The 27421-nt window shown below is 43.4% G+C and overlaps 4 protein-coding genes across 4 annotated transcripts; all 4 read left to right on the top strand.

The window, feature by feature from the left end:
* Positions 1 to 5786: 5786 nt before the first annotated feature.
* Positions 5787 to 6736, top strand: LOC133905448 (uncharacterized). The gene is made up of 2 exons (XM_062347228.1): positions 5787 to 5891; positions 6171 to 6736. The coding sequence occupies exons 1-2, from the start codon at positions 5825 to 5827 to the stop codon at positions 6518 to 6520; spliced, it is 417 nt and encodes a 138-aa protein (XP_062203212.1). The 5' UTR covers positions 5787 to 5824; the 3' UTR covers positions 6521 to 6736.
* A 2774-nt stretch (positions 6737 to 9510) lies between these two features.
* On the top strand, positions 9511 to 10367 carry LOC133904982 (uncharacterized). The gene is made up of 2 exons (XM_062346659.1): positions 9511 to 9746; positions 9876 to 10367. The coding sequence occupies exons 1-2, from the start codon at positions 9665 to 9667 to the stop codon at positions 10187 to 10189; spliced, it is 396 nt and encodes a 131-aa protein (XP_062202643.1). The 5' UTR covers positions 9511 to 9664; the 3' UTR covers positions 10190 to 10367.
* Positions 10368 to 16626: 6259 nt separating this feature from the next.
* LOC133905260 (protein LURP-one-related 5-like) lies at positions 16627 to 18593 on the top strand. The gene is made up of 2 exons (XM_062347002.1): positions 16627 to 17011; positions 17846 to 18593. Exons 1-2 carry the CDS (start codon positions 16733 to 16735, stop codon positions 18272 to 18274), a joined length of 708 nt encoding a protein of 235 aa, XP_062202986.1. The 5' UTR covers positions 16627 to 16732; the 3' UTR covers positions 18275 to 18593.
* Positions 18594 to 25109: 6516 nt separating this feature from the next.
* On the top strand, positions 25110 to 27200 carry LOC133905578 (protein LURP-one-related 8-like). Its single transcript, XM_062347402.1, has 2 exons — positions 25110 to 25468; positions 26556 to 27200. The coding sequence occupies exons 1-2, from the start codon at positions 25202 to 25204 to the stop codon at positions 27015 to 27017; spliced, it is 729 nt and encodes a 242-aa protein (XP_062203386.1). The 5' UTR covers positions 25110 to 25201; the 3' UTR covers positions 27018 to 27200.
* Positions 27201 to 27421: the final 221 nt, after the last annotated feature.

Below are 27421 nucleotides of genomic sequence, written 5' to 3'. Positions count from 1 at the left end.
AATTGCTTCACAAGTTTCTCCTGTCTGATATCCTGCCACAGGGAAGAACGATGCCCTTAGTCATGTTTTGTCGTCCAAAATTGTATTCCCATGACCTCTTGATGCATTGTGCATAGTGGTCTGACATTGCTATTGTTATCCTGTGCTTGGCGCCCTGCCCTGGTAGTGATCTGGATACCGTATGTCAGTGGTTTTCACTGGTGTTTTATCCTGTTTAAGGCTGTGCCCGTTTGCAGTTGCAAAGTTGTCTTTTCATGCGCCTAATTCTCAATTAATGGCCGTAAGATGATCACGACTTTGAACTCTCCTTGTGCGTGATTTTGTGAGTGCTTAATTATTTAGTCAGAATTTACTGAACATATCTAAGGGCCTCGTTAAAATATGATAATCGGTCATTGTCTATCTTTCTGCTTTTGCTCAAACCTCCCCCCTCCCCCGCCCGACGGTTTCCACTCGACAGCCTCACCTCATCCGCTGCCAACCAAACTCTAGGAGTCACCGCCGCCGTCGCCCCGCCCTCCACCGCCACCCTGGCTGCAGCCGTCACCCTGCACCGCTGGCCGCTTGCAACAGCTCGCCGCCCTGCCGTACTCTCCCCACGCCGTGCTGCCCGCCTGGCACCGTGGCCAGCTGTCGCTGGCGCGTGAGGCCGATTTTGGGGGAGGTCGGGCAGAGGGCCCAGTGGCTGGGAGCAGAGGGCGGGGGGAGAGTAGGAGGGCGGGTGGGGGTAGATAGGAGCCAACCGACACCAGGAAGAAAGAAAGAAGAAAGAAAGAATAAGAGGAGGAGGAGGAGGAAGAAGAAGAAGAAAAGAGGAGGGGTTTTCGCGGGAATAACCGACCGTCGTCGATTCAACTTCCTCGCCGCAAAGGTGACTTCTAATTAGTCCTTAGATACTTGTAGATGTGTGGGGATGATCGATTCCGGCATCGGATTAGTGTTTTAATGATCCATTTATTGTGCAGTGATTAATTGGAAATTGAGATTTAATTGGAGTCGAATGCGACCATAAGCTAAAAAGGAAGCTGTAGATCTAGTCATTGTCTTTCCGATGGAGCTAGTCTTGTTTGATTTGGATGAGTGATTTAGGAGTAATTGATAAAACGATGTTGTCATCCATCGAAAGTTAGTTCCCATGGTGTTTGGTACTTCGGTCTTCGACCTTGTTAGATGAAGTTCTTGCTGAAGTCTTGCAAGCTAAGTGGTAGATGTCTTTCCATAGACCACGATTTTCGTGTTTGCAAGGTTTTTAGGCATAGGAGTGTGTCTTATTTTGTTTTTTTTATTGTTACGGTGTTTTGGTGCTAATTCATGCACTTGTTCAGGTGGTGCCACTTCGAGACGCATATAATTTTTGTCTTCATCATCGGTGAAGGCAAGTGAATATAACGGATGACTACGCTTTAACTTATTATTTGGTTACCTCCATCTTTTAATTGCTACATTTACTTAATAATTTATTAAATTAAATGTGAGTATGCGACTTACTTTCTGCCTTCTGAAGAGTTGATGTTTTCTCTGGATTATGAGGTAAAGGAAGTGAGATATATCTTCTCTCTTGCAGTTGTTTATATTCCTCGACTGCAAAGCATGATATGTGTGTGTGTGTGTGTGTATATATATATATGTTGAAATTATGTCCTTTGATTATGAGTGCCGGCTAGGATAGAATTGGTACTGATGAAGTATCAATACCGGTTTATAAGTTCCCACACTTGATCAATGATTGAGCCGAGTTGAACTGGCACTGATACTGAGTATCAGTACTGGCTCCTAGAATAAGCTGAGACTGATACTTCAGTGCTGGCTGATAATCATGAGTCGGCACTAATAAATGTAATGTATATAAAAGGAGCCTTCTTCTCCACCTAGCTCGAACAGAACAGAGAGGAGCTTTGTTCTGCTCGGCTCCCGCCATTTGTGCCCAACCTTACGCTTGGAGACTTCAAAATCTGGAGGAATCTACGTGACCAAGGTACTCCAAGGTTAGTAAGATGATCTATATTTCATTTTTACTTAGATTTACAGTAAGATGATCTACATTTCATTTGGTGAAAGCCGGTAGCACTTGTACAATCTCATAAGTCGATGTCATCTCAGAAATCGACTTTGTCACAGCAGCGAGTAGTAGCTAAGAAGTGGCAGGTAGTATCTAAGAAGCCACCATCTCCTCTGCCTTATGATAAAACTGATGAGGAAATCAGAAGGAAAGTGAACGACGATGTCACTGCACACTTCAAATGTATTGAGCCAGAGAAGAGTGTTGTCGATCCAGCAACGATCGCCAAGTTTCTTCATAATTTGGCTAGACCTGGGGACCCACCACTAAAATCTAACTACGCACGCATCATGGATAAAAACAGTTGAGGAAGGTGTCGGGCAAGAAGGTAAAAATACAAAGAGTGCTAGAACAACAGGAAGAATTAGAAAAAAACTTTCTAATTAAGGCTGGAATGACAAAAGAAGCACTTCATGATGAGTCCAAGGTTGAAAAAGAAAAAACTATATGGCAATTTAAGCTTGGCGAACCACTGATTGAGTCCCTGTCAGAACTAACAACCCAAATACGGAGATTTCATTCATGGTACTTGACACAATAGAAGACCGATAAACAAATGTTCGTGTTCCAATATAGGCATTGTGATTTCCTCCATGAGGACGACGAAGTTTAGATTCACTTTGATGAGATGTATCAAATGTATCAACAACGTTCAACTCATAAGTTTGTGGATTCTGTAAGTGTCTTACATGTATAATTCATTGTATATATTCTTGTACCATTAGACTGAATACCTTAACTTCTTGTGTATGTAGAATAGAGATACATACATGCGGTCAAAAGAGCATTACTGAAGTTGAATTCCTCGACCTAATGAAAATAAACCAGAAGACGATGGCCACGTAGCCACAAGTAGCTGATGACTATGCACTTGATTTTATTCAAACGTACCAATTAAAGAGGTACATATTTTACCTTATAACTTTGGGTAAGTGTTTTCCTCCGATTTTGTTCTACTCTTTTGAGCATCACTATGTTACGACTTAGGACTAATTATCTACGGTGACATATGTGCAGTTTTCACTGGGGCCTCTTTGTCATCCAAATTGATTATAGCAATATCGTTGTCCTCGACGCGAAAAGAAATTCAGTAACTGAATATCAATCCGTCATAGACTTACTACAAAGGTAAACTAATTATTTCATTAATATTTTACTAAACTTCAAATTGATTAAATATAAGTCTAGTTACGATTAATAATCACACACATATAAGGTGTGCATGCGCTACGTCAACAGGAAATGACATCACTTTCTTTTCTGGAAGGAATGGAAAGTCGTAACCAACTTTTCTTGTAGGATTCAAACCGAGGGAAATAATTTATGTGGCTACTATGTATGTGACTTCATGCATGGATGGACCGAAAACAATTATAGAACCATTACCAATACCGAGGTAAGTGGTATACATATTGATGATTACTTTTCAGTTCTTACTCATGTTCAAATAGATTGATTTGTTTAATTCTGGTAATTACATGACCTCAAGCTGTAAATAGTTATCCTTAAGCCATAGAGAATCAACGCAATTCAGGAACAACTCTGTAGGTTCATTAATGGCCAAGTCATTCCAGAGTCCGAGTGGTACTACATTTTCAAATGGTGTTGTTCGGAAGCCGTCCCTTCACCTAGTCCGTGGAGTTCTTTACCTGATTTTTCTCAAGGTAAAAAGCATAGTTTAGGGTCTTCAATCAACAAGAAGAATTGAATGACATCGCTTCTTACCTTTTTTTTTCATACTTGTATTAATTATGAACTTTTGTTGTAAACTTGTCTTAGTTATGAACTCTAGTCAATAACATGTGAAATAACATGATTACATATGTATGAATGAGATAAGATGTGAATGAATTGTGTATGTATGTGAGATTTCATGAGCTGAGAACATAATATGTGCATATGACATATGAATGCATGTTTATCTTGTTGTATGTATTGTATATGATATTATTTGTACTATTGCCGGCAACGGTTAGATTCTGTACAAGGGACGGGCCATTAGTGCTGGCTCATGATAGAAAGCTGACACTGATAAGGAGACTATCGGTGCTGGTTTTTACTGCAAACCGACACTGATAGTTTAAGTATCAGTGTCAGTTTCTTATTATGGACCGACAATGATAGTCTATAACTATCAGTGTCGAGTAACCAGTACCGGTTCAAAAACCGCCACTAATAGCGTTTTTGAGCCGACACTGATGACCATTTCTGTACTAGTTTATGTTTGATCTATTGTGGTTTGGATGTATGATTGATGCATATTCTTCTTGTTAGTGTGCTCATTACCGTTAGTGTGGTGTTATAGATACCTCTCTGTGTGGTGAGTGACCAGTTATAACTCTAGTTATAGAGGAGATAATACCGAATTTTTCTTTAAGATTTGACGTTGGTTTGAATTACGTTCCGGTTCTGAGAGTGTTATATTATGAGCAGCACTAAGAAGTCTAAGATAAACTTTGGCCTCATCACATGACCCTGAAGACCAATAATCGGCTGCACCTGAGTGTGCTGATACAATAATCTTCAGCATGACGAAAACCACCATCGATTCAGCCTAAAATTCCACGGAATGTTCTGATCATGCATAATTCGAGCTGGTTTTAGAATTGAGAGCAAAATTGTTCAGCTATTGTCATTTTCAGTCACTATATAGTATCATAATTACACACTAATATTTCCTAGTGCCGTCGAGCCATGGTCGTCGTCGCCATCATCGCTCGCATTACGTGGTGTCGCGTGTGAGGTGAACAAGAAGGCCAGATGAGCCTTGGAAAACTAAAGTGTCTCTGCTTTGCCGGTTTGATAACGAAGAGGCATATCTATTTCAATTCTAACCCAAAAGTCTGTCCATGGAAAGCAGATGGAACGGCCGGAGGAACCAAACAAGTGTCACCATTTGGTTCACATATCTAATCTGATTCATATATAGGATGGACAGAAAAGAATGTTGGTAGATAAACTAGTCAGTGTGCAACCTTATCTTGTCATAACCAAATGATGTTTTTAATCAGTGGGCAATCTTTTTCAAGAAACACGTCAAGGGCACTCTCTTGCTTGATGATGCAGCCTTACAATTGAGCTATATGACTTTGTCAAAATGATATTATTTTTAAAAAAGAAAGACATCTTTTATTTAGGTTATCTTCAGAAGAGCTTTTTTTTAGGCATTGGGCCTTATTGCAGAAAATGAAAGGTTGTTCCCATGAATTTTCTTTATTAAAAAATCATTTTTACCTTGAAAAAAATATAAATAAAAATAGTATCCTCTAAAAGGAATAAAACAATATGTATGGGATGTGAAATTATTAGCTATATATTCAATTATTGCTACAGGGTTGGTGAGAGAGAATCACTGCGAAAAGGCTCTGAATTTAGACAATATACTAATTAAGAGAAATAAAAATGTGTTTACATGAGCAAACACCGTACCTGGACAAACACCATGCATAAATGTTGGCAAGCTAAGAATTTTGTGCCAAATATTGTTTGTCAATGTGAAGCTCGATGCTAAGAATTTTGTGCCAAATTTTCTCACATGCAAGTTAATCTTTCCTAGGTAAAACGTTCATTTTGACACCTTATTTAGAGGTAATTAATTTTCAGATTATTTACTGCTAGCTAAAACGCATGTCCTCTTCGCCCTAAAAAAACGCATGTCCTCCAAACTCAGCAACCCTGTCGCTCTCCATATATACTGCCGTCACTCTCAGGCTAACACATACAGTAATCCCTAGGTAAGTCACAAATTTGAAGGAAGTATTAACCATGGGTAATCGCCCGCAGTACATGATCTTCCTCACCCTCCTCCTCGTCACCTCCCTCCAAGCCCAAGGTACGTACGTCCATCGATCGAATGCATATCTACGATCGGATCATGTGTCATGTGTGTCCTCTTCGAAAGTAAATTATGTCACCTTCGGGAGAAAAACTCTTGCGAGATCTCCATCTGTGCCATACACTTTCGATCCAACAGCTTGCACGAGTACGTATAGACGTGGTGAAAAACACGTGTCACGCGGAGGCAAAAGCCTACGTGTGAGATCTGATCTCACATAATTTGCTTTTATCCTCTTCTTGATTAAACTCAACAAGTACTCGATCAAATAAGCAGGAGTCATCGAGGAGCAGCACCTGGCCGGCGGCAAGCAGGAGCAGGGCGGCAGCAGGAGATCATCATCATCGGAGGAGGAGACGTACGTGCCGGTGTCGAGCGTGGTGTACCGGTCGGTGTCGTCGCTGCCGGGGGGGATGCCACACGAGCCGTTCGAGACGTGCAGTGGGTGCCGGTGCTGCGCCAGGTCCAACGCGAGCGACTGCGTGAACACCCAGTGCTGCTTCGGCATCAACTGCAACCTCCCCGGGAAGCCGTACGGGACGTGCGCCTTCTGGCCACGCTCCTGCGGCTGCGGCCCCAACAACTGCACCAAACCATCTCCTCAGTTCATCGATCTCCTCTTCTGAATTAGCAATACAATACTGATCAAAGGCCGGCGTCGTCACTTTTTATCAGTTTCGATCGATCATATATTTGATAGATCGATGTGCGTCAAAATATGCAGTGGTCTGATGATGATCCATTTGCAAACGTAGAGTGGTTTGGTTTGGTCACTCCATCTTCTTGTGTTCTTTAACTGCTACATTCATGTGTTGTCTGTTGATGCGCGAATTGAATAAATATGGAGGGTAAGTAAGATTTTAAGGTTTCATTGCTGTTTTCGCTTCTGATTTCTTAAAGATCATGTGAATGTTCAATAACATAAATCTCTATGGGTTTAGTAACATCAATCTTTATGAAAGCTCTGAAAATCACATACTTAAAATCCATAATTCCATATTCCCTTTACTTTCAGAGAAATGTCAATCGCTTTCATTAACTGGCGCGCACAACGTCTCTTCGGTCAATTTGCTCGATGGCTACACAACTTTCTTGAACACGGAAACATTTACAATTTTCTATAGAGAGTGATCGATTAATTATTTCTTCTCGGCCTGCTGCTGAAAGCTTAAGAAACTACTCCTGCATTTTGAGTTCCGGAAGTTTCCTGGAGCACTCCAATTTCTTGCTGAAACCACCATGTAGTGTTAATACAGTAATATATTCAAGGGCGGATCTAAGGTGGGCCTCCAACCCCCTGCTACTTGCCTACTTCAGCCAATAGAAGCCTCCCTGAGCCCCCTCCCCCCTAAACAATTTTTTTTTATGGATGAGGGAGAGAAAAAAGAAAAGAGAGAAGGAGAAGAAGATGAAGAGAAAGAAGAAGAGGGGAGAGAGGTGGATGTGCCCCTACCTGATTCTTCAACATCCGCCATTGAATATATTGACTTCCATTAGTTTGGTCACAGGCTGAGAAAACAAGTTCTTATATACCTTGGTTTATATGTGATGAGCTATTGACAAAGTTAAAGTTGAGTTGAGCTTGGTTTGCATGAGTATGTCTATGTATTACAATGCATGATTATGATTATGCCTAACCAGAGATGGAGAGAATTGGAGTTGGAAGTTTTTATCTTCGAATCAAGAAAATTGTTAACACTGAATGGTCCGGTGCTCAGAAAAGACAACACAACGGATAGTCCGGTGTTCATAAGAATTCACACTGGAGCATTTTGACTCAGAAGAGAAAATCGGTGTACTCATCGGATGATCCGGCGATGAGGATTGGTTACGCCGGATGCTTCGCCTGAGTATTTTCCAAAAGTTTTTCTTTCGGTTCAATGGAAGATGAAATTATATACACCAGATGGTTCGGTGGTTGAAGTTGTGAGCGCTAGATGAAACATCGGAGCATTTTACAGAAGATTTCCTTCGGCTCAATGGAAAGAAGACTTCTACACGCCGAATGATCCGGTGCTTGAATGTGTGAACGCCGAAGGATTCACCGGACCTTTTTCCAGAAGGTTTTCAGTGGATCGAAGAAGTGCAAATACCGGATGGTCCAATGATCAGAGGACTAAATACACCGGAACATCCGGTGTTCACGATTTTTTTTATGAGCTTTCGACAGAGAGTTTTGATTATGACTAACTAGAAATGGAGTTGGAGAAACTTGTGTGCTTATCTTATGATGTGTAGGTGATGCATGCAACTTGATGATCGGCGACAAGATGATCGGGGCTAAGCGGGTGCTTGGTACTGGAGGATCAAGGTGGTCAGATGGAGTCAAGGGTGATCCTAGCTGTACGTGTGGAGAGCAAGCAAAGTATGAGAATGTGATGAAGACGATGTGTTGACAAAGTTAAGCGAAAAGGATACCGGTGCAAGTGACAAGGCGTTCTGAGGGATCGTGAGCGGGAGAGAGTTGCTGGCGATCAAGATCGTAAGACAGATTACACATGTCATCATCAGAAAGATTACTTGGGCAGCAAGGAATCTAGGTTACTCGGAGAGCAAGAAATCTAGAAAACTTTGAGGGTAAAAAAGGAATCTAGGAAACTTAGGGTTAAGAAATTAAGCTTCCAAGGGCATAGAGGGGAGGGTTGTGAGAGCCTCTTTGAGCCAACCATTTGAAAGGATTTTGAGAGTGAGCTCTAGGGTTTTAGAAGAGAGATGGGAGAGCTTAACCTATATGTTAAGTGAGAGACTTGTATTCAAAAATACTTGTAATCCACCGAAAATAGGGTGTTCCTCTGCAAGTAATGAAGATTATTTTACTCTTATGTTTGTATTCATCTCCTTCTAGTTTTTCTCTTTTGGCTCCCTTACATGATTGCAAGTTTTTCATTGTTATTGTGATTTTCGTTTTTGTTGGAGAGCTGATTTTTTTCCTCCATATTGGAGTCCTTCTTCTTGTTGCTAGAGGGATAAGAATTATCTATGAGTTGGTCTTGAACCATCCCCTACCTCTAGATCCATTAATTTAGAAAATTTCTGCACCTGGTACCTAGTTCTTTGGATCTAAATATTTTTCCATCAATTTGTAAGTTTGTGTGAGCTATGACACTTAGATTGATTTTCTATAGAACCTAGGGTCCAGATATATCTATTGGAGCTATGTTCTTTTCAGTAGAATTTAGGTGTGATTTATTTCTCTTGGTTTCTTACTTCCGCTCTTTGATTTGTGACACATTGGGTGAAGATTAGGATAAACTATCCAAGAATTTGGTGAGACTACTATTCACCTCCCTCTAGTTATATATCTTCCTCAGTCCTACACAGGTACTAGCCAGATCTATGGATAGATGGAGGTAAATATATAATTTGCAACTTGTTTAATCCTAATTATATAAACACCCCTCCCTAGTCATCTTTTTCGATCCTACACAGGCACTAGCCAAATCTATGGATAGATGGGGGTAAATATATATATAATTTGCAATTTGTTTACTCCTAATAATTATATAAACACGTATGGATAGATGGAGACACATACACCCTCTGTCCCTCTCAAAGTGTCTGTCGTAGTCTATATATATTGCCCTCGATCAGCCTTCTGGCACACACCCATCCATCTTAGTCTACATGGGGTCGCCATCTTGCAAATCAAAGCCATTTTAATTTTACTACTGCTAGTGCGTTAGTTAACCCAAAGAAAAGGTATTGGTATATTTCATTTTCATTTCCCTTGTCCCTCTTCTTCCATTGTCACCAAACCAAAATCGTTAGCCATGGCCTCCATGATCTGCCGCATTGGCTTCGTGCTCCTATCGCTCGGCCTCCTCCTCGTCGCCTGCCTCCAAGCGGCCCAAGGTACGTACGTGTTGCCTACAGCTATCTGCGGCAGTCGATCGATCAATCGGTCGCACGCGAGTATATGATCGGTTCATGCATGCATACATCATCGTGTTCTTGCCTTCTTGGTCACTTGTGGACGAGCAGGATCCAGCAGCATGGAGTTGGGCGGCAGCCGACGGAGGTCGTCGTCGGAGTACTACGTGCCGGTGCGGAGCGTGGTGTACCGGTCGGTGTCGTCGCTGCCGGCGGCGGCGACGATGACAGAGCTCGAGGCGTACGATCCGTTCGAGCTGTGCGACGGGTGCCGGTGCTGCGCGGCGTCGAACACGAGCAGCTGCGTGGACACCAGCTGCTGCTACGCCATCGACTGCAACCTCCCCGGCAAGCCCTTCGGCGTCTGCGCCTTCACGCCCCGCACCTGCGGCTGCGGCACCGGCAACTGCACCCAGCCATCGTGATCCATCCATCCATCCATCCATGAACTCACTTGCTTGATTAGGTTCCTGCATGCATGACCTCATCTGATTATTGACCATCCATGGACATGCATGAGTCCAAATTCAATGGTTTGACGATATGATGCGATTGCAAATTAACATACATACCGAATAGTTTGATTTCTTTTGTGTTCGTTCAGAGACTTTTGAGCCTTTGATTACTATTCGTGCCTAACTTATTGTCGTGTCGAACTTTGAGCGCTGCCAGAGCGTGCCAATAATATATGACCAGTGAAGTGATACATTATGCATGGAAAAAAATTGGGCAGCCGCGCACATATTTGCTTTCCGCTCTGCCTCTCTTTTGCTTGCATCATACCCACGTAACATATGGAAAATTTGACGAAATGGAAAGTGCTGATATGTCTCATTTTTCAAGCTGCCGACTCTAACGGATTTTTTACGCAGCTGAGTTGGATTAGTTTCTCCTTTTCCTTACCAATCGAGATGAGTTTTTTGGTTTTAATGTGGTACCGTAAGGTCCAAAACCTACTCCAAATATATAAACTAAACTTAGCAGTAACGTGAGGGTACTCATTCAGCATGCAGGATTAAAGTTAAACATACACAAATCAAGGTACCAACCTGCTACAAGATACTCTGTTTACAGGCAACTCACCCTTCACCTAGGAAAACATCTCTGTCAGGGCAGACCAGCCCGTACCTTTAGAATTATGTTTCATAACCCCCGATAAATAAAATATGTACCGATATTCCGGATAATTCATGAAAACCATACCCAAATTAGGAATGAGTTTTTTTAGATTTTTGGAAGTAATATAATTCAAAAATGTTACATTCAAAGACTTCGAGTATGATACGTCTCTTTGACCTGACTATATAAGAAGGAAATGTGATATGTCAAGAAAAGAGGGTTAAGATAAGCTAAAAGTCAGACAAGCAATATGACATAAGCTTAGCTAGATAGAATCAGAAATAATCCATTAAAATTCACAATAGATTCAAGTCAGATTAAATTTATCCGATAAGAATTTTATGATTTAGAATATAGAAGAACTCACCAAGATTTTTAAGATTATATCCAGACACATCTCATTATAATTATTTTTCCTGAGATTAATCAAGTCAAAACAGAACTAAACCCGGGTAAAAAAAAATCTTCTCTAGACAACTCGATGCAGCAGCTAGTTTCATCGAACTTCAGACTAGGTGAAGAGCTCGCGTCATTTTTTTTTTGGTCTCAGTGCTGCTGTCACAGTAGTACACTACAGTTTACAGGTAGGAATAGGAAGAGAGATTGATTTTGTTTTTTTTATGGTGCCAATTTCTGCTGGTGCCCAGTTTCGGGGCACAGAATGTTGAAGCCGAACCCGGTCCACCTATTTAAGTGGTAAGATAGAAGCCGAGTCCAGCTCTAGGAGAACGCGGGCTTAATGCCCATAGACAGTGTATGGTCCTGGCCTCCTCTACTGCGAAGCTTCAGTCTATGGATGGACTCGGCCCTCATATCGAGCAACAAAACGACTACATCATGGCCTGCCGAGAATAATTTCTGCATTCACATGAGCTTGTTCTTTTTTTCTTGAGCAAAACATGGGCTTGTTCTTGTAACTTCACAACTTTCTGCAGAAGACGTGTCGGTGTCACAGTACTTCCGCTACTCTTTGCTTCCTTTTGTAGCATCCCAGACTAAACTCACTCAAGTCATGAATAACTTTATGATGTATGTATGCATACAGTGAACGCAGGCATGAGCAAGTTGTAGGGGGCTCTCTTTTCTTTTTTCATCTCCTCTCACTCTTCTTCTTCTTCTTCTTTTTCTTTGTCTTTCTTCTTCTCCTTCACCCTTTCTATCCAATGGTGCAGCCCCGCTGGATCCGCCGATGTATGCATATCTGCTGCCTCTGAAAGAAGCGGCAAATTAAAGTGGTTTGATTTCGACATGGATATGTGCATGCATCCACAAGTTTACATCCGCAAATTAGGATGTGATGTTTATAATTACTACATACATATGCATCAAGATCAAGTGCGTCACAGCGCAAGCAAACGTAGGAGTCGTCGATCACGCCGGAAAAGTAACAATGCACACAACCAATAGAAGCAGAAACGCATGCATTTTTCTCTCGTTTCCTTTTCTCTATCTGTTCTCTGTTCATGGTTGTACGGGTTTGCATATGTTGTGTCGGCAGAATCACACAATCACTTTAGAGTAGGTTCAGACCATATAGGGATCGATAGGATAATCTTATATGTGGAACTTGTCTGTGCAGGACGGTTGAGCGTACGTACTTGCATCGTGCCATCGTACATGTTACTCACCTTGTTAGCTTACAGAAACATCTATATATCGACGTGTGTGCCTATATGTGTGTGTCTACCAAACAAACATGCACATATATACAAGTGCTAATATACGCTTAGGATGTAGCTTACAGCCACACTGAATTAAATTTTAAACCAACCCATATGTATTGGTTTAAGATTTTTCTCCAAGCTGCTTCCTAGACTATTGAGGTGATGATCTCAATTACTACCAACCGAATAATGAACCTAGCTACTACAATACATGTCATTGCATAATGTAACAAGCAACATATATACGTCCAAAAATTTTCTGCTTTATGACCGATGAACGAGCAAATGAAATTTGCAACTTGCAGAGATTAGCACGTTCCTTCACGTCCTCCTTCCTTCATATGAACACCAAACCCACCATTTGGCTAGTCTAGGACCATACTAAACTATGGAGATCATGATCATGATGATGATGAGATTAAAAAGTGACTAGCGCGTTAGCTAATCATCATCAGAAAGCTAATTAACCTCTTCAACCTAATCCTTTTTTTCAGTATAAATCGGGCACACAACGCATTCATGGCCACACACACCCGCCTAAATTAGATTGGAGGCTTAACCTCAAGTAACGTGGGATGTGCTTTGACCACTGAACGTATCCACGTGTGCATGTACTATTTCTTTCTAGGATTTAATCAAGAGAAGTGGATACCCGAGCAGAGTTTGGTACTGAAACCCGGGTGAAAAGGTTTAGCACAAAGACCCTAAAGAATTGAGTTATATATGCTCACAGTTCATACCTCTCTTCAACCTAATCCTATCAGCATTATCTATATTTTGCAACGTAGGCTGGAGTTTGTGGTGTCCGGATTCCAGAGTAATTAATCGTGTAATTTAGGCCGCAACAAACCTTGTTGGTTTCTAATTGGACATTGGCCAGATCACAGCTTGTAGTTAGTGCTAAACGCAGCGCATGCATTTGGGCAAAAGATTCGCCACCAGATGATTATGTTCTTTACTTAATATTCACGAGTCCATGTCTCTTTCATGCATGCCAGCAGGCATCTTCATTCATTTCAGCCATTGGGAACTTGGAATAGCTGCTGTAAGACCTTAATACATACGCAAAGGAAAGTAACTGCTAACAGACCCAAATTTCAGATATGCAGATGAGAGTAAGGGTCCGTTTGGTAGAGTTTTTTCTGACTCAAATTCTCTAGAGGAAATGATTATGTGGCTGAAAGTGATTCTCTAATGATTCTCTAAAATAAAATATATGGAAAAAGTGATTCTCTGCGGGAAGTGAATCAGGAGAAGCTGTTTTTTCAGCTTCTCAAATTTTAGTTCATTTCAGAGAATCACTCCCATAAATTTCACTCAAGGAGTAAAAGCTGAAAGCTGCTGTTTGGCAGAGCCCCCCCTAATTCTAGCCGGGAAGCTGCTCTGAAAGCTCTGCCAAACAGACCATAATGCTACACTGCACCTACAAAATAATCTACAAAGATTCTAGCATTAGTCACAGATGTATGCAGCACGTAAGTACAATTTTTGTAGAACTTTTTATAGATGTAGCATTGCCGCTATTTTTTAAGCTATCTGGTTTTGTCGTAATGATATTGTGTTTAATAAAGAAAACAAATATGTCATTCATGCAGGCTATATTCAGAGGAACCTACTAGTTAAGATTCTAGAGATTACTAAAAAGGAGAACCAAAGGGAAGATGTTTTAAAGGTGTGCCACACTTTGGAGGTGGTGGCAATGGACATCTTCGCAAAACATACGTGGTATTGTAGTTATATAATACATGCATAACATAATTTATCATGCTTTGCTTTCGTTTGGTTGCGGGCTTTAAATCAAAACTTTGTAATAATAATGTTGGCTGTATGCATCACACATGTAAAAAGCTGGAATGATTTCCATTTCTAAAAATGTCGCTAAACATCTAAAACAAGGAGTTGCATTTCCGTCATCGAGGTCAGCATGCTTCTCAAATTAATTTGAACCTCCAAGTCGCTATTGGGAATATCTGCATGCATAGACTGCAACAAAGTACTCCCTCTATTTATACGACGTATTAGGATTTGAAAAGATGAAACCTCATAAGTTTTGGTTAATAATTAGTCATATTATATGCATGTTTAGTGTATAAAGTTGTATCTATAGATTCATATTTTATAACTTTTAATACGATATTGATTTTATAAAAATGTTGATGATACATTGTAAGAGAAATTAATAGTCAAAGTATACTTTTGGAGATTTTTCAAGTCATAATATGCCATATAAAAAGAAACAAATAGAGTATTGTTGTCAGATAAACAATCGTTTAGTTGACCATTTTATAATGGAAGTGGGTATTTAGTCCACCGATCGAATCACTCATTCAAGCTAGTGTGGTGTAAGATGGATCTGACAAAATGCTTGTCTATATCCAAATTGTTCTCTGTCAGGACATGCTTTTCAAGACCATTAAAAAGAGAGTTTGAAGAGGAATTAACGGAGTCAAGTTTTGGTGACTGGTAACGCCTCCTGTTTCTGACTGCTGTTTTGGTTTACCAACTAGCTAGAAGGAGATGCTGGAACGCATCACAAGTTCACGCATGCTCTTTTTTTTTTTTTTTTTTTTTTGCGAAGGAAGTTCACGCATGCATGACGGTGACCTCTCAGGAATTCCACTTCACCCACTCACCAAAAGGAAGGACAAAAGAAAACAATTTTTGCGGAATCTTGAGCTTTAACACTTGAATGGGCACTTATTAATCCAAGTGATTACTCGAAGTATATATCTCTACTGATTTACAACGAACTGGGCAGGGAAGCGTGCTTGGGAAATAATGACATGTTATGATGCCCGATTATCGACTTCAGTACACGCCTACAAACGATCGAGTGCTACATATTAGGCTATACACCATCCGTCTCAAAATAAATAATGTTTTAGTCTCTTCTACAATGTTTAAAATATATGATATTTATAATATTGAGATAACTTTAGTAACTTCCTTTTTAATGTTATTCTTATTTCCCATACAATAACTAGTATTAATAGTGAGCAAGATGATCATTTTATTTTCACCTTAATACTTATACTTAACTCTAAAATGTTATCTATTTAGAGATGAAGGGAATATATGATTGTCTCATATGTTATTACAACTACATTTTAAAGAACCAATCTGAACGACGATTTATGCACAAATCAATCTACCACCCCCAATCTCTATTTCTAGTGGGTCAGAGTCTAAAGGACTAGGTCTTGATGAACACTGCAGTTCCTGAGCATGGAGGATTGGAGGAGGGCAATGGGCGGCAGAGGATAGTAGGATGAAGAATGGAAGCATTTAGTTACGGTTTTTAGGGAAGTGGTGGTGCGGCAATGGTGAGCCATTGGAAACAGTTAGGAAGATGGGGCAGCAGGGTTGGAGGAAGAGAAGAGCGGCACCGTTGCACTGATGTAATGTAAGGGGCAGCCTAGATGAGGATAGCTCATTTTGTTGAGGGTGTGCACGTCTAAACCATCTGAGTTCAAGTTCTTTTAGACACGAATTTGGGTATCTATTTTTTTTAAAATGATTGTGTGCATCTTGTACGTTTTAACGTTTTATTGATACAGAGATCGAAAGTTTACTTAAAATTTGATGATTGTGAGCTTGTAGGGAATAGACAATGAGTGTGCGGGTTCAACAAATGGATGGGATGCATGAGGCCAAAGGGGTCATCTATGGTTGCAGATTAGAGTTAGGGGTGACCGAAGAGTAGGAGAGAGTGGTCAAGGCATAGGGAACCAAAAGCCAGTGGTGCCACTGCGATGAGCCATTGTAGATGGAGAGGAGGGCGAGGCAGCAGGGAGGAAGGTGAACATGGGGACCGGTGCCTACGACTGTATAGTCAATTGTCGTGAAGTAACAATAATCGTTAAAGTATAAATAAACTGTTCACTTTTTCCTCAGAAATATATTTAAATTAAAAGTAAATAATTTTGTGACTAACTATCTTCCTATTCGTAGAAGGTTCCTCGTGAGCCTTACCTGTACTTACATAGGGCATGGGAATCTTGATCCTGGCGCATGCACACGACACAACCGATCATAAAGGTGCGATGCCACGCAGCTGCACACTCACAGGTCACCAAGAACTTGGCGACATTCCAGCAGCAGCAGCAGCAAACGGGTACGTCGTACGTAGAGAGAGACCGATCCGAGTCATATATATATATAAAAAGAGCTGAGGATCGGAGATCGATGACGACCTTCCCCGATCGATCCACCATGATGAGCCGGATACACCCTTCCGAGACCAGGCCTCCTCTTCACCACCGCGCCGGAGATGATGCCCTGCACTACACGGTGTGGAAGAGGTCCAGCATGGGCTTCCAAGGCACCGACGGCTTCTCCGTCTACGACGCCGCCGGCGCCCTCGCGTTCCGCGTCGACAACTACTCCCGCCGCCGCAAGCTCTTCACCGGCGAGCTGCTCCTCATGGATGGGCTGGGCTCGCCTCTCCTCGCCCTCAGACCACAGGTGACATATCCGTCACTTGCGAATTTCATGTTAAGCATGTCCTGATGTATATACGACGCAGATGCTGCAGTTACATCGACCATAATATTCAGATGTTCATCTAGTACGTAATGGTACAACGAATCAGGATTCAACAATGATATGATGTATATTCTGGTCACCATCATCGTAGAATTAGATTTAATTTTCCAGTAGCAATTCTTTCTAATGTAGATGTATAGCAGGGAATTTTTTAGATCGCGAAATGTTCATCCAAAGCTTTATTATTTTGTACCATCGCATCTGAAACACACTGCAAAATTTTCTGATTCAACGAGAGTCTCCTTTGATCTGTCCAACATTTTTTCGTTGTTCCCTAGAATAGTTCTCGCCAAATTAAATTGGATGCGCGAGTTTGTATAGTTTATTTGTCTTGCTGCCACTACTACAAACATTTGGTAGCTCACCAGAATATTCAGCTCAAATGAAAATGACAATTTTTTACAGGAAATTCAATCACCTCACTCCATAAAGAAAAATACATCTACGAAAGTACAAAATGTGCTCAGAACAGACAAAATGCTTTGTTTCCTGCTCCGTATGCTATCAGCCTCGATTATTTTCTTGACAGTTTAATATAGTCTGAGCTAAATCCAATGTACGTCGAATCAAAATCCAAAGTTAATCGTTGCTTTATCCCCTCCCATAGTTCGTTTCTTTCTTTGACAGGACTTATATCCCTAGTTACAAGTGTACAACAGATGAACGCAAGCATTGGTCTCTTACTGGCCAGCAAGATCATTACAACTAGTGGCAGAAAATTAAATCTAACAAAGTTATTTTATTTTGCAACAGATTTTCAGCATGCACGACCAATGGAATTGCTACAAAGCATCAGAAGAAGGCCAAGGCAAGAGGACAAGATCACAGCAGCTCTTCTCAATGAGAAAATGCTCCGTTTTGCAAAAAGGTCACGAAGCAGAAGTGCTCATGTCAGGATGCACAACAAGCGCATCAGATCGCCACACGGAGCATGCTCCCAGCTTCTGGGTTGAGGGTTGCTTCAGGAGAAGAAGCTGCAAGATCCACAATAGCAACGGCGAGGAGGTGGCCAGGATAATGAGGAAGAAGGCTGAAGCAGCGTCAAATTCGTTGACGCTCGGTGACGATGTGTTCAGCCTTGTGGTCCAGCCGAACGTGGATTGCGCGATGATCATGGCTTTCGTCCTTGTTCTTGACCGGATCTGTTGGAGACCATACACTCCCATGATTTGTTCCTCATAGCTCTTGGTGATGAAGCCCTTTCTGCCAACTATGTTATGCATCGAGTGCTTGCTGATTCAGTGATGCATCATCACTAAAGTAAAGAAAGGGCAGTGCTCACCAACAAAGACTCTAGTTCGCTAAATGCAACCGTAAATTGGCTGCAACCGACTAAGACCTAATTTGACAAATTCCTCCAGATATAACTTGTAGGTAAACATGATTCTATATACTTTTTGAAAAAAGAAACTTTGGACACTATGTAACATCACTATTTGAGGCTCTCTTTACCATTACCCGCTGGAGAAAAGAATCACAATTTGTTTATGCAGAACAATGAGCACGATATCCCAATTAGTGCTGTTGAATAAATATCGTCACAGTGTTTTGGCTTGCATACCATTACACGTATATATCATGTATGAACTTTTCGAGTATCTTTGGAAACTGGAATGGTCAGTCATATACTTCCTGCAAATTGGGAAGTTTGAACAGGTGGGCACAAACAAATTTCCCGGATAAGTGCAGACAAGAATATTGCTGGCTATAAGGTATTCGTAAGAGTCACTAAATCTTTGTTTTTTTAAACGAATTGGTAAGAGAGCTGTCAATTATATTAATAAGAAGAAAAGCCTGACAGGCTGACATGCTCGATTAATTAAGGGGAAACCAAGTAGAAACCACAAAACACATCGGGTTAACCTAGCCTAGTCCTAGAGCACCACAAAGGCAACACAACAAGCTACAGCCAAAGCAACTAAAGAGCCAATAGAAGGAGAACCGCAACAGCACCGCTCCCGAGCAACTCGTAAGATTGATGACTCATAACCCCATATAATTTTGAAGGTCGACGACTGAAATGATCCGCGAGAGCACCACCGGCGGTTGGGGAGGTGATTCATCGAAATAGGCTAGGTACTTCAAGGCAAGACAAGCACTTCCACAAACCATCGACCTATCATAAACCCTCCTCCTACATCTTGCCAGCATCGCCGTCGGCGGTGAAGGTCTTGGAGGAGAGCAAGGGGGATCCTTGACCCCTACGAAAGGTGAATGTTTAGTCTCAGCAAAGTCCAGAATAGGCGCAATAGGACAATCTGAATCGTATCCTAGAGTCTCTGGCTCGAACTCGGTGGGGGCAGTTGCCAACAAGAGTAGGTAAGCTTCAGAAGACCGCTCATAAATCGGAGATGTCGCCTCTAACTATTGAAAGTCAATCCCCGAGTAGTCATAGGAGTACTCTAGGGACTCTGGCTCAAGTGCAGGAAGGAACGGAGCCATCATGTGTTGCTCATAATCCTGAGGGGTCGTGGCACAAGAGTTGTGGTGGATCCATCTTCCGTCTTGGTGACACGAGCTTTGGGTTGCAACCTTGGGTCGGTCATGGGTCTTGATCGCTCCTTGGTAGCTGTTTGGGCAACACCATCCGCAATGTTGCCCAAAGGGATGGCAGGGAGTCAACTTGGAGAAACTATCGCTCCGTGGGTGGATCCTAGTGCGTCTGCAAATGATTCATGAGCAGCTCCTGATGCTTCTGCATTGTGAAGGTGGTTGGTGCCTTATCCACCTTATTTGCGGCGGGTAACTCACTGTTGTTTAAGGCCGCAACGGTCACCGATAAGAAGTCTCTAAGAGGTGTACAAGTAGCTATGAGCGAAGAAAAGAACATTAGGGTTGGAGAGCGCCAAACCGGAGAGCAAGGACCAAAGAGGCCAACCATGTTGGCACTAGAGGGGTCCTCATTTGGTGGCCCCACGTGCTCCAATTGGTTGGCCACACGCACCAGCCACAACTTGATAGAAAAATCTCGTCCCTAAGAGGGCGCAACCCTTCCTCCAAATAGATTGCAAACTTTTGTTAGAGCTCATAGGGTAGCGACTGCAGGAGAGGTGGAAGCACAGACTGAAGGTCCAGTGCGGTCAAGTCCTGAGAGGCATGGTAGCAGCATCCACACCTATCACCCCCTTATCGCGGTGGATCGAGTCAGCATCCAAGCTACACCTAGCAAAGAGTCGAGGTGAAACTGGCGAAGAGGAGTGATGTCCGCACCGTTGGGTCATAGCCACGAACTCTACCCAACCTTGAGCTGGTTGCAAACAGTGTGGTTGGGTGGGTGGGGTGGGAGCATGTGTGGTAGGAGAAAAAAATGGATCGACAGAGGCACTGCTGCTTTAGATGCCCAGGGCCCTAACAGTGGATGCAACGGAAAATGTCTCGGTAGGAACCGACTTGGTGGCCCACTTTTTGAAAGCGAGACTACGCTCTGATTGAGCTGTGAGCGAAAAAATTGTTGGCTGCTTGGCATGGCGTGAAAGAGGATCCTACCTAGAACGACCCTTCGAGCCCACCAACACCCACGATGCCTCGACATAATTGGAGGGTAGTAACGATGAAGGTGAAGGTGGTGGCATTGGTGGCGACGACGGAGGAGATGATGATAGAGGTGGGGATACCGCCTGTGACTTGAGAGCCATTGATGGGCCTAATAGAAACCCTAGTGTCTGCTCAAGGGTGGCTGTGACTTCGGGCTGCGATAGGGCGGTAGATTCATGCATCGGTGACTTGTGGCTCTATCGGGCTCGGGCGGTAGCTCGAGGCTATGCCACATGGCTCGATGGCAGCGGCTCGACATTGCGGCGAGATGTTGAATTTGGACATCGACGACTTGTGGCACCGTCAAGCTCAGGCGACAGCTCGAGGTGGCGCCACATGGCTTGATGTGTGTTTGGTGCATGGGCAACCCAATGGCAGGAGCAGTTGCATGCAGATGCCTCTAGTGGCGACACGTGAGGCAACGCAACAAACGAGTAGAATGATGAGGTGCGTCGCTGTCGGGGTATCAGGAACCGGAGGTCCCCGAATCCCGAGGCCGAGCCAGCCATCCGCCACATGACGCCATCCGCGGGATCTCTCCTGCAAGATGAGAAAAGATTAAGTCCCGGGAGAAGGCGCTCGGGGCCACAGTCAGTGGTCCCCGAGCACCCCAGTTCCCCTATGATCCACGGAATTCAAGTACCGGTAAGAAAGTGCTCGGGGAGATATACGGTCACCCCCGAGCACCCTAGTACCCCAACGACCAGAATAGATAAGTTCCGGGAGAGAGTGCTCGGGGCTGCGTGCGGCAGCCCTCGAGCACTCGGTTCCCCGAGGGTCCATACAAGAGTGCTCGAGGCTGCGTGCGGCAGCCCCCGAGGACTCGGTTCCCCGAAGGTCCGTACAAGAGTGCTCGGGAGAGAGTGCTCGGGGAGGTGAACAGTACCCCCGAGCACTCGGTCCCCCGAGGACAAGGAAAGGCATTCTCGGGAGAGAGTGCTCGGGGAGGTGAACAGTACCCCCGAGCACTCGGTACCCCGACGACTCCGAAAGGCCCCCGAGGGGCCCGCCGATGAGGTGTCAACCAGTCAAAGGCTCGAGGCCGCATTTAATGAGCGTGCATGGCCTGACACCCCCAACTGCTCCCGCCGCGCTCAGCGTCAGTTCCTGCCACGTTCTGGCAGAGAGGCGTGGGGTTATTAATTGCACGGGTCCCGTCCCGTGCTATCCGGCTTGTCTCGGGATAACGTCGTAAGGACCAAGACGTTCCGTCTGCCGCGCTGCTGTGGCAGGGGAACAAGACAGGGCGGGCACGCCGGTTGCTCTGCGACTGCCCGGTGGGCCCTCTCCACGGCGCCCGTTGCCAGGGCATTTATGGTGATGGATGACCGGGCGTGCGATACATTTTCCACCCCCGGTCACTTCGTCCAGAGGAAATGATGACGCCCTTTCCATTTATGGCGTCTCGGAACTCGGGCCCCCTCCTTCCGTTCGGGGCATGTCGCGGCCGACGAATACCTAAGGCAGCCGGCGGCACAGAAGCAAGGGGGCAAAAAAGAATAGAGAAATGGAGCTAGATAGAGAAAAAGACGGACGAAGAACACAGCACAAGAGAAACACGGCTGAGAAGTGAGTAGCACGAGACGGGCCGAAGAACCAGGAGCCCCAGTCTCTTAGATAGATCAAGATTCTTGTAACCAGCAACATCCCTGAGAGACTTCCTTGGGACAGTTGTAGCATCCATACAGGAGTAGGGTATTACGCTCCCGTGCGGTCCGAACCTGTCTAAATTCCGGTGCATTTACTTCTTCTTGCACTAGGTCACCACGCCACCACCGGCCGTTGCATTCATTTCCATTTATTTCTTCGACGAACATATTCAGGATCATCCCCCCGGTCGAATCTCTAAAAAGGGGTCTCTCGGGATCCCTGCGACTGGAGTTAATCCTCCGACAGTCGCCATGCGGTGCGCTGGTCAGACCCAATTGGCGATCATGGGAATACGACACGAGAAGGCATCACGGTGGTGCATCTAGAGTGGTGGCGGCATGAAGCTAAGTTGGAGTAGCGGATCCAGAAGTTGGCAACTTGGGGCGACGTCAAACGGCGACAGCAGCTATGCTCACTCCATCTCACACGCCCACTCTCTCCCACTGAGCACAACTCAAGAACCAAAAGCTCCCCGAGCTGACAAGGCTAGATCTACGACACTAAACCTATGTGGTGGTGGAGGTGGATGACTCCTACAGAGTCAAAAGGGCCTCCTCGCAGTGTTGCACCTCTGCGTGCCCCTCCACAGCAACAGCGGCAACAGAGCCGATGGTGGTGACCTAGCTGACGGTGGCGAGGCGAGACTGACTAGGGGGAGGCAGATCTGGCCAACGTTGTTTAGCTATTCCTTCATCGTTGCATGCTAAGAACATGGCTTCGTCGTCCCGCGTGATGAGGAAGATGTGCGTAGTAGCTCGGTAGCCGGCTATGCCTTTGAGCTGGTCTGGTCCTCACCAAAGTTCCTCTCCTCCTCCTCCTCCCTTCTGTTGCAGCCGAAAGAGGAACCGCTGATGGATTCGGTTCGGATGGATCCGAACAGCTGAACGACTGGATCCGGCTCGATGACGGCCAAATCAGCGCAATTGGTCGGCCCTTAGCTAGCCGAATCTATGTGGCGCCGATGCCAGGGAGAGCAGCGGAGCGACGACAGCGTTTGGCGTCGTCGAAACTCGGTGACGGTGGCTCAGGTCCAAGCGACAATGACCTTTGGGCGGCGATAGCGTGAGGCTGAGGCAGGGTGGCAGCGTGAGGTCCCTTGCTAGCTACGAAGGGCCGTAGAGCCGGCTGGCGACGACAGAGTGCCTCTAGGCCGCCCCATAGTCTCCAGAGCTCCTCAGCTTTGGTGGTGGTGGTGGCGTTACCTAAATCTTTGCATATGTGCCTAGTAAAGTGAACTTGTGCTGGGAATTGAGTAGGTAACAAGGAAAAGTTAAAAGGCACAACTTTTCATACGTACCAGTTCTAGTACTATTAACTTTTCCCAAAATATAATGTTGCTATCTTGTGGGTGAAAAATAACCCATTGGCACTAAAATCAGAAAAAAAAAATGCTGATATGCAACAATCTTTGTTTCCTTTCCCACCTGATTCCTTTGATCTAACCAAAACTCTTTGAGTTGTAAGCTGTAAGTAATTGTTCTCATAGAAGCATTATGTTGGTGGTTTCCACCTTGAAGCACCATCAGAGATGCAAAAGGGAAAAGTGACCAATGTTTGTCGAATCCTAAAAGAGAAATTTGCAGAAGGAACTTCAGCTCTCTTTTTGTACTACAAAGCAAGCTGAGTATTCATACTGAAGACGAAACAAACCAGTGACTCCCTTTATTCCATCCATCTTTATTTCATCTGTTAAGATCTGCAATCCTCGTAGAAAGAAAATATTCACAAGACATTTCACATATCTCACAGAAAGCACATATCATATTCAGTGCATGAGAGAACTTTAGACTGTGTTTGGTTAGACTTCTGCTGATTTCTACTTGTCAGAAGCCAGAAGTCCAACCAAACGACTGCCCATTGAGTTGGTTTTTGAAAAGCTAAAAAATTAGCTTCTGAGAAAATGAACTAAAAACTAAAAAGCAAGCTAGGAGGAGTTTTTCTGATTTCTGATGTGCTAAGAAGTTAAAAATTTATTTAAAAACCAATAAAAAAACATCAACTAGAAGCTAAAAAACAGAAACCAACTTTTCAATAAAAACCAAAAGCATTAGCCTAACTAAACAGACCCTAATAAACCAAAAACATCAGAAGAACCGAGAACAAAGACAAAGTTGAGAGAATATTACTGCAACTCATCAGTTGTCTTGTATTCATCAGCCTTTTCATATTTTTAAGCTACTCTTGCCATGTCGGCTGTATTTATAACTGCACAAATTAAGCAGCACTGTGATAAAGAATTTATGCCCCGACAAATCCTGTGAAATGGCAAAAATAATTAGCATAAAAGTTAGTCAGAAAAAAGAACAAAATGTTAGCTCACCTAGAAAACGAAGCAACAACTTAACAAGTTAATTAGGATCGAAATTTAAGTCGAGTATTACCAGCAAGCTAGACTTTCCGGCGATTGCTCAGATTTCAGTTGTGCCGTACCTGAGACTTTCTTCTCAGCACTTGGGGAAAAAAAGATGAACAAAAAGGAAAAAACTTTCTTCCTTTTTCATGACTATTTCAATAGTCTTTTGAATTTAAGAGCATTGGAACCCAACATTTTTATTTTTATTCTTGTTGTAATTTTTCAAAACAGACTCATATATTTGCAAAATCCAGTTTAAAAATATTGAAATAAAAAAATCAGGAAAAAATCGGCATAATTTCACTGCAGTCATTCTCAGGTGCATTATCCAACATGCAAGGTAGAGGAATCCACGATCCTTCAAAAAAAGAAATAAGAAGAAAAAAGGTAGGCATCCACGATTCAACAATCATCTGTATACGTACGCCATGACAATAAATTCTGAAAGCCACAGATGGTGACTTGAGACGCCTGCTCCCTCACGTCAATCCTACTCCTCTCGCCACACGTACCGCACCTTGCATTTTCCATCGATCCGTCATGCATCTCACTCCCTCTCAAACCCCAACAGCATGAGTAGCAGAATACACCCTTCAGGCGCAGGCCGCGGCGGCCGTGCTCGCCGCGCTGCGCCGCCGCCGGCACATCGCCCGGAAGCGTACACGGTCTGGAAGAGATCCAGCATGGGCTTCCAGGGAACAGACGGCTTCTCCGTCTACGATGGCGCGGGCAGGCTGGTCTTCCGCGTCGACAACTACTCACGGCGGCGAAAGCTGTGCGCCGGCGAGCTGCTGCTCATGGATGGACAAGGCACGCCTCTTCTGTCCCTCAGGCCACAGGTGATTGATTATCTTTCTGCATCTGGAAACCCCAACAACATTACCTTTCTGCTTGTTAGCCACATAGACAAGGTACATGCATTTCCTGAAATTATACAGATCGTTTTCTATTGCTTTAATTAAGATACAAAATTGGTTGTGTGCATCTTATTATGTAGAATCTGGGTTTGTATCACTTCGATGTAACGTTGAAAGTTAGTAAAACTTCCCTTTAAAAAAAAATTAAGATACAAAAGTAAGATTAGCAATCCTATTTACACATGATGCATCCATTGATTGTACTCGAGGTTATCCTTTACAGTGTTATTTTCTTCCTGTTGATTAATTTCTTGAAAGCAGTACAAAGTAAATATAAAATATAAAATTGATTACCAATCCTTAAAGCCTGATCAAAGAAATTACAGTTCACATGTAGTAATCACAAATGTTTTGACTTGATCACAATTTTGCAATCTTCATTAGTAATCACGCTGTCCCATTTTCCCTCTCTCAGAAAATGACAGCCTTGTAGGTCTTCAGATGAAATGCATTTACCCTAATTTTGTTCAATGAGCTACTACTACAGATTAATTCAAAGATTTGGTGACTCACCAGAAGAAGAAGATTTAGGCCAACCAATAGGAAACATTCCAGGAAAATGCAACTACCGACAAAAACAAGCAAAATAAAAATGTTTTCATAAGAAAAGAATAATTATAGATCTTATTCTTTTGCCACATATCTATATCTTACCCTAAAACCTTTTCTTTGCAATTTGCAATGTCACGCGGTTGTACCAAAAGCAGAAAATGATCCCTGAAGTCCTAAACCTGGTTCACTGTTCTTTCGTTGTTAGCTTTTGACTGAGCAAAACCACCACAAGTAATGAGGGTGAAAACGTTGTTACAGTTCTTCTGTTGGCACTTGTAGTTGCTTTAGCTGTAGTTTGTAGTATTGTCAGCGTAATCGATGTAATTGTTTTTTTTCCTTTTTTTTTTCTCCTGTTGGCTATTTGTATTTACTCCTGCTTTATTTAATAAAATTGGCACTGTCTTGTACCGTTCGTTCAAAAAACAAAAAGGTGAAAACGCTTGTTCCATTGTAACAGCTTCTCAGCCTGCACGATCGATGGAACTGCTACACAGCAATGGAAGAAGGCATCGACAAGAAGAAGAAGCAGTCTCCCATGTCACAGCAACAACGCTTCACAATGAGCAAGTGCTCCGCTCTGCAAAGCAGCGACGAAGCAGAGGTCTACATGACAACAACAGCAGGCGCAGCTGCATCAGGCCATGGCTGCCAACACCTGCCGGCTGCTCCCAGCTTCAGAATCGAGGGCTCCTTCTCGAGGAGAAGCTGCAAGATCCGCAGAAGCGACGGCAAGGAGGCGGCGAGGATATCGAGGAAGAACGCTGGCGTGGCATCCAGACCGGTGACGAACCTCGGAGACGACGTGTTCAGCCTCGTCGTCCGGCCGGGCGTCGACGCTGCCACGATCATGGCTATCGTCGTTGTCATGGACAGGATTTGTCACAGACCGTACACGCCAATGGTGTGTTCTTCACAGTAGCGGTACTAGTAGTAGCAGCAGCAGTAGCAGAGATGCAACGACGGCTAAGTCCTAACCCATTTTGTGTGATCACAATGTTCCATCGAAAGAAAGATGGCTAAATTCTGATTTGATAATAGGTACGCAAAATGTGACCTCAGGATGCAAATTTCGGAAGAAAAGTCCAGGAGAAAATGACATGCATTTGCTAGTGCCTAGTGGATACCTGAAGCACTAAAATTCTAAGTGCCTAGTGGATACCTGAAGCACTAAAATTCTAGCCAAACAACTACTTCTGCAATACATCATGCCAAGAACTCCAGGGCAAGCACATGTAGGTTACCTAGTACAGCGGCAATGTCTTCAGAAGACGGCTGAAACATAAATAAATTCAGGACACAAACATAAATAAATTCAGGACACAA

This window comes from Phragmites australis, chromosome 22 (assembly GCF_958298935.1).
Source record: "Phragmites australis chromosome 22, lpPhrAust1.1, whole genome shotgun sequence".
NCBI classification, from domain to species: Eukaryota; Viridiplantae; Streptophyta; class Magnoliopsida; order Poales; family Poaceae; genus Phragmites; species Phragmites australis.
Note: the sequence above shows the minus strand (reverse complement) of the source record. Positions and strands in the feature narration are given on the sequence as shown.

What these genes read in the sequence shown, in the direction of transcription:
- LOC133904982 (XM_062346659.1), top strand. Translation starts at nt 9,665, where the DNA reads ATGGCCTCCATGATCTGCCGCATTGGCTTCGTGCTCCTATCGCTCGGC. An exon ending in CTGCCTCCAAGCGGCCCAAG is followed by an intron (nt 9,747 to 9,875) that starts GTACGTACGTGT and finishes GTGGACGAGCAG; the next exon opens with GATCCAGCAGCATGGAGTTG.
- LOC133905448 (XM_062347228.1), top strand. Translation starts at nt 5,825, where the DNA reads ATGGGTAATCGCCCGCAGTACATGATCTTCCTCACCCTCCTCCTCGTC. An exon ending in CACCTCCCTCCAAGCCCAAG is followed by an intron (nt 5,892 to 6,170) that starts GTACGTACGTCC and finishes TCAAATAAGCAG; the next exon opens with GAGTCATCGAGGAGCAGCAC.
- LOC133905260 (XM_062347002.1), top strand. Translation starts at nt 16,733, where the DNA reads ATGACGACCTTCCCCGATCGATCCACCATGATGAGCCGGATACACCCT. An exon ending in TCCTCGCCCTCAGACCACAG is followed by an intron (nt 17,012 to 17,845) that starts GTGACATATCCG and finishes ATTTTGCAACAG; the next exon opens with ATTTTCAGCATGCACGACCA.
- LOC133905578 (XM_062347402.1), top strand. Translation starts at nt 25,202, where the DNA reads ATGAGTAGCAGAATACACCCTTCAGGCGCAGGCCGCGGCGGCCGTGCT. An exon ending in TTCTGTCCCTCAGGCCACAG is followed by an intron (nt 25,469 to 26,555) that starts GTGATTGATTAT and finishes CCATTGTAACAG; the next exon opens with CTTCTCAGCCTGCACGATCG.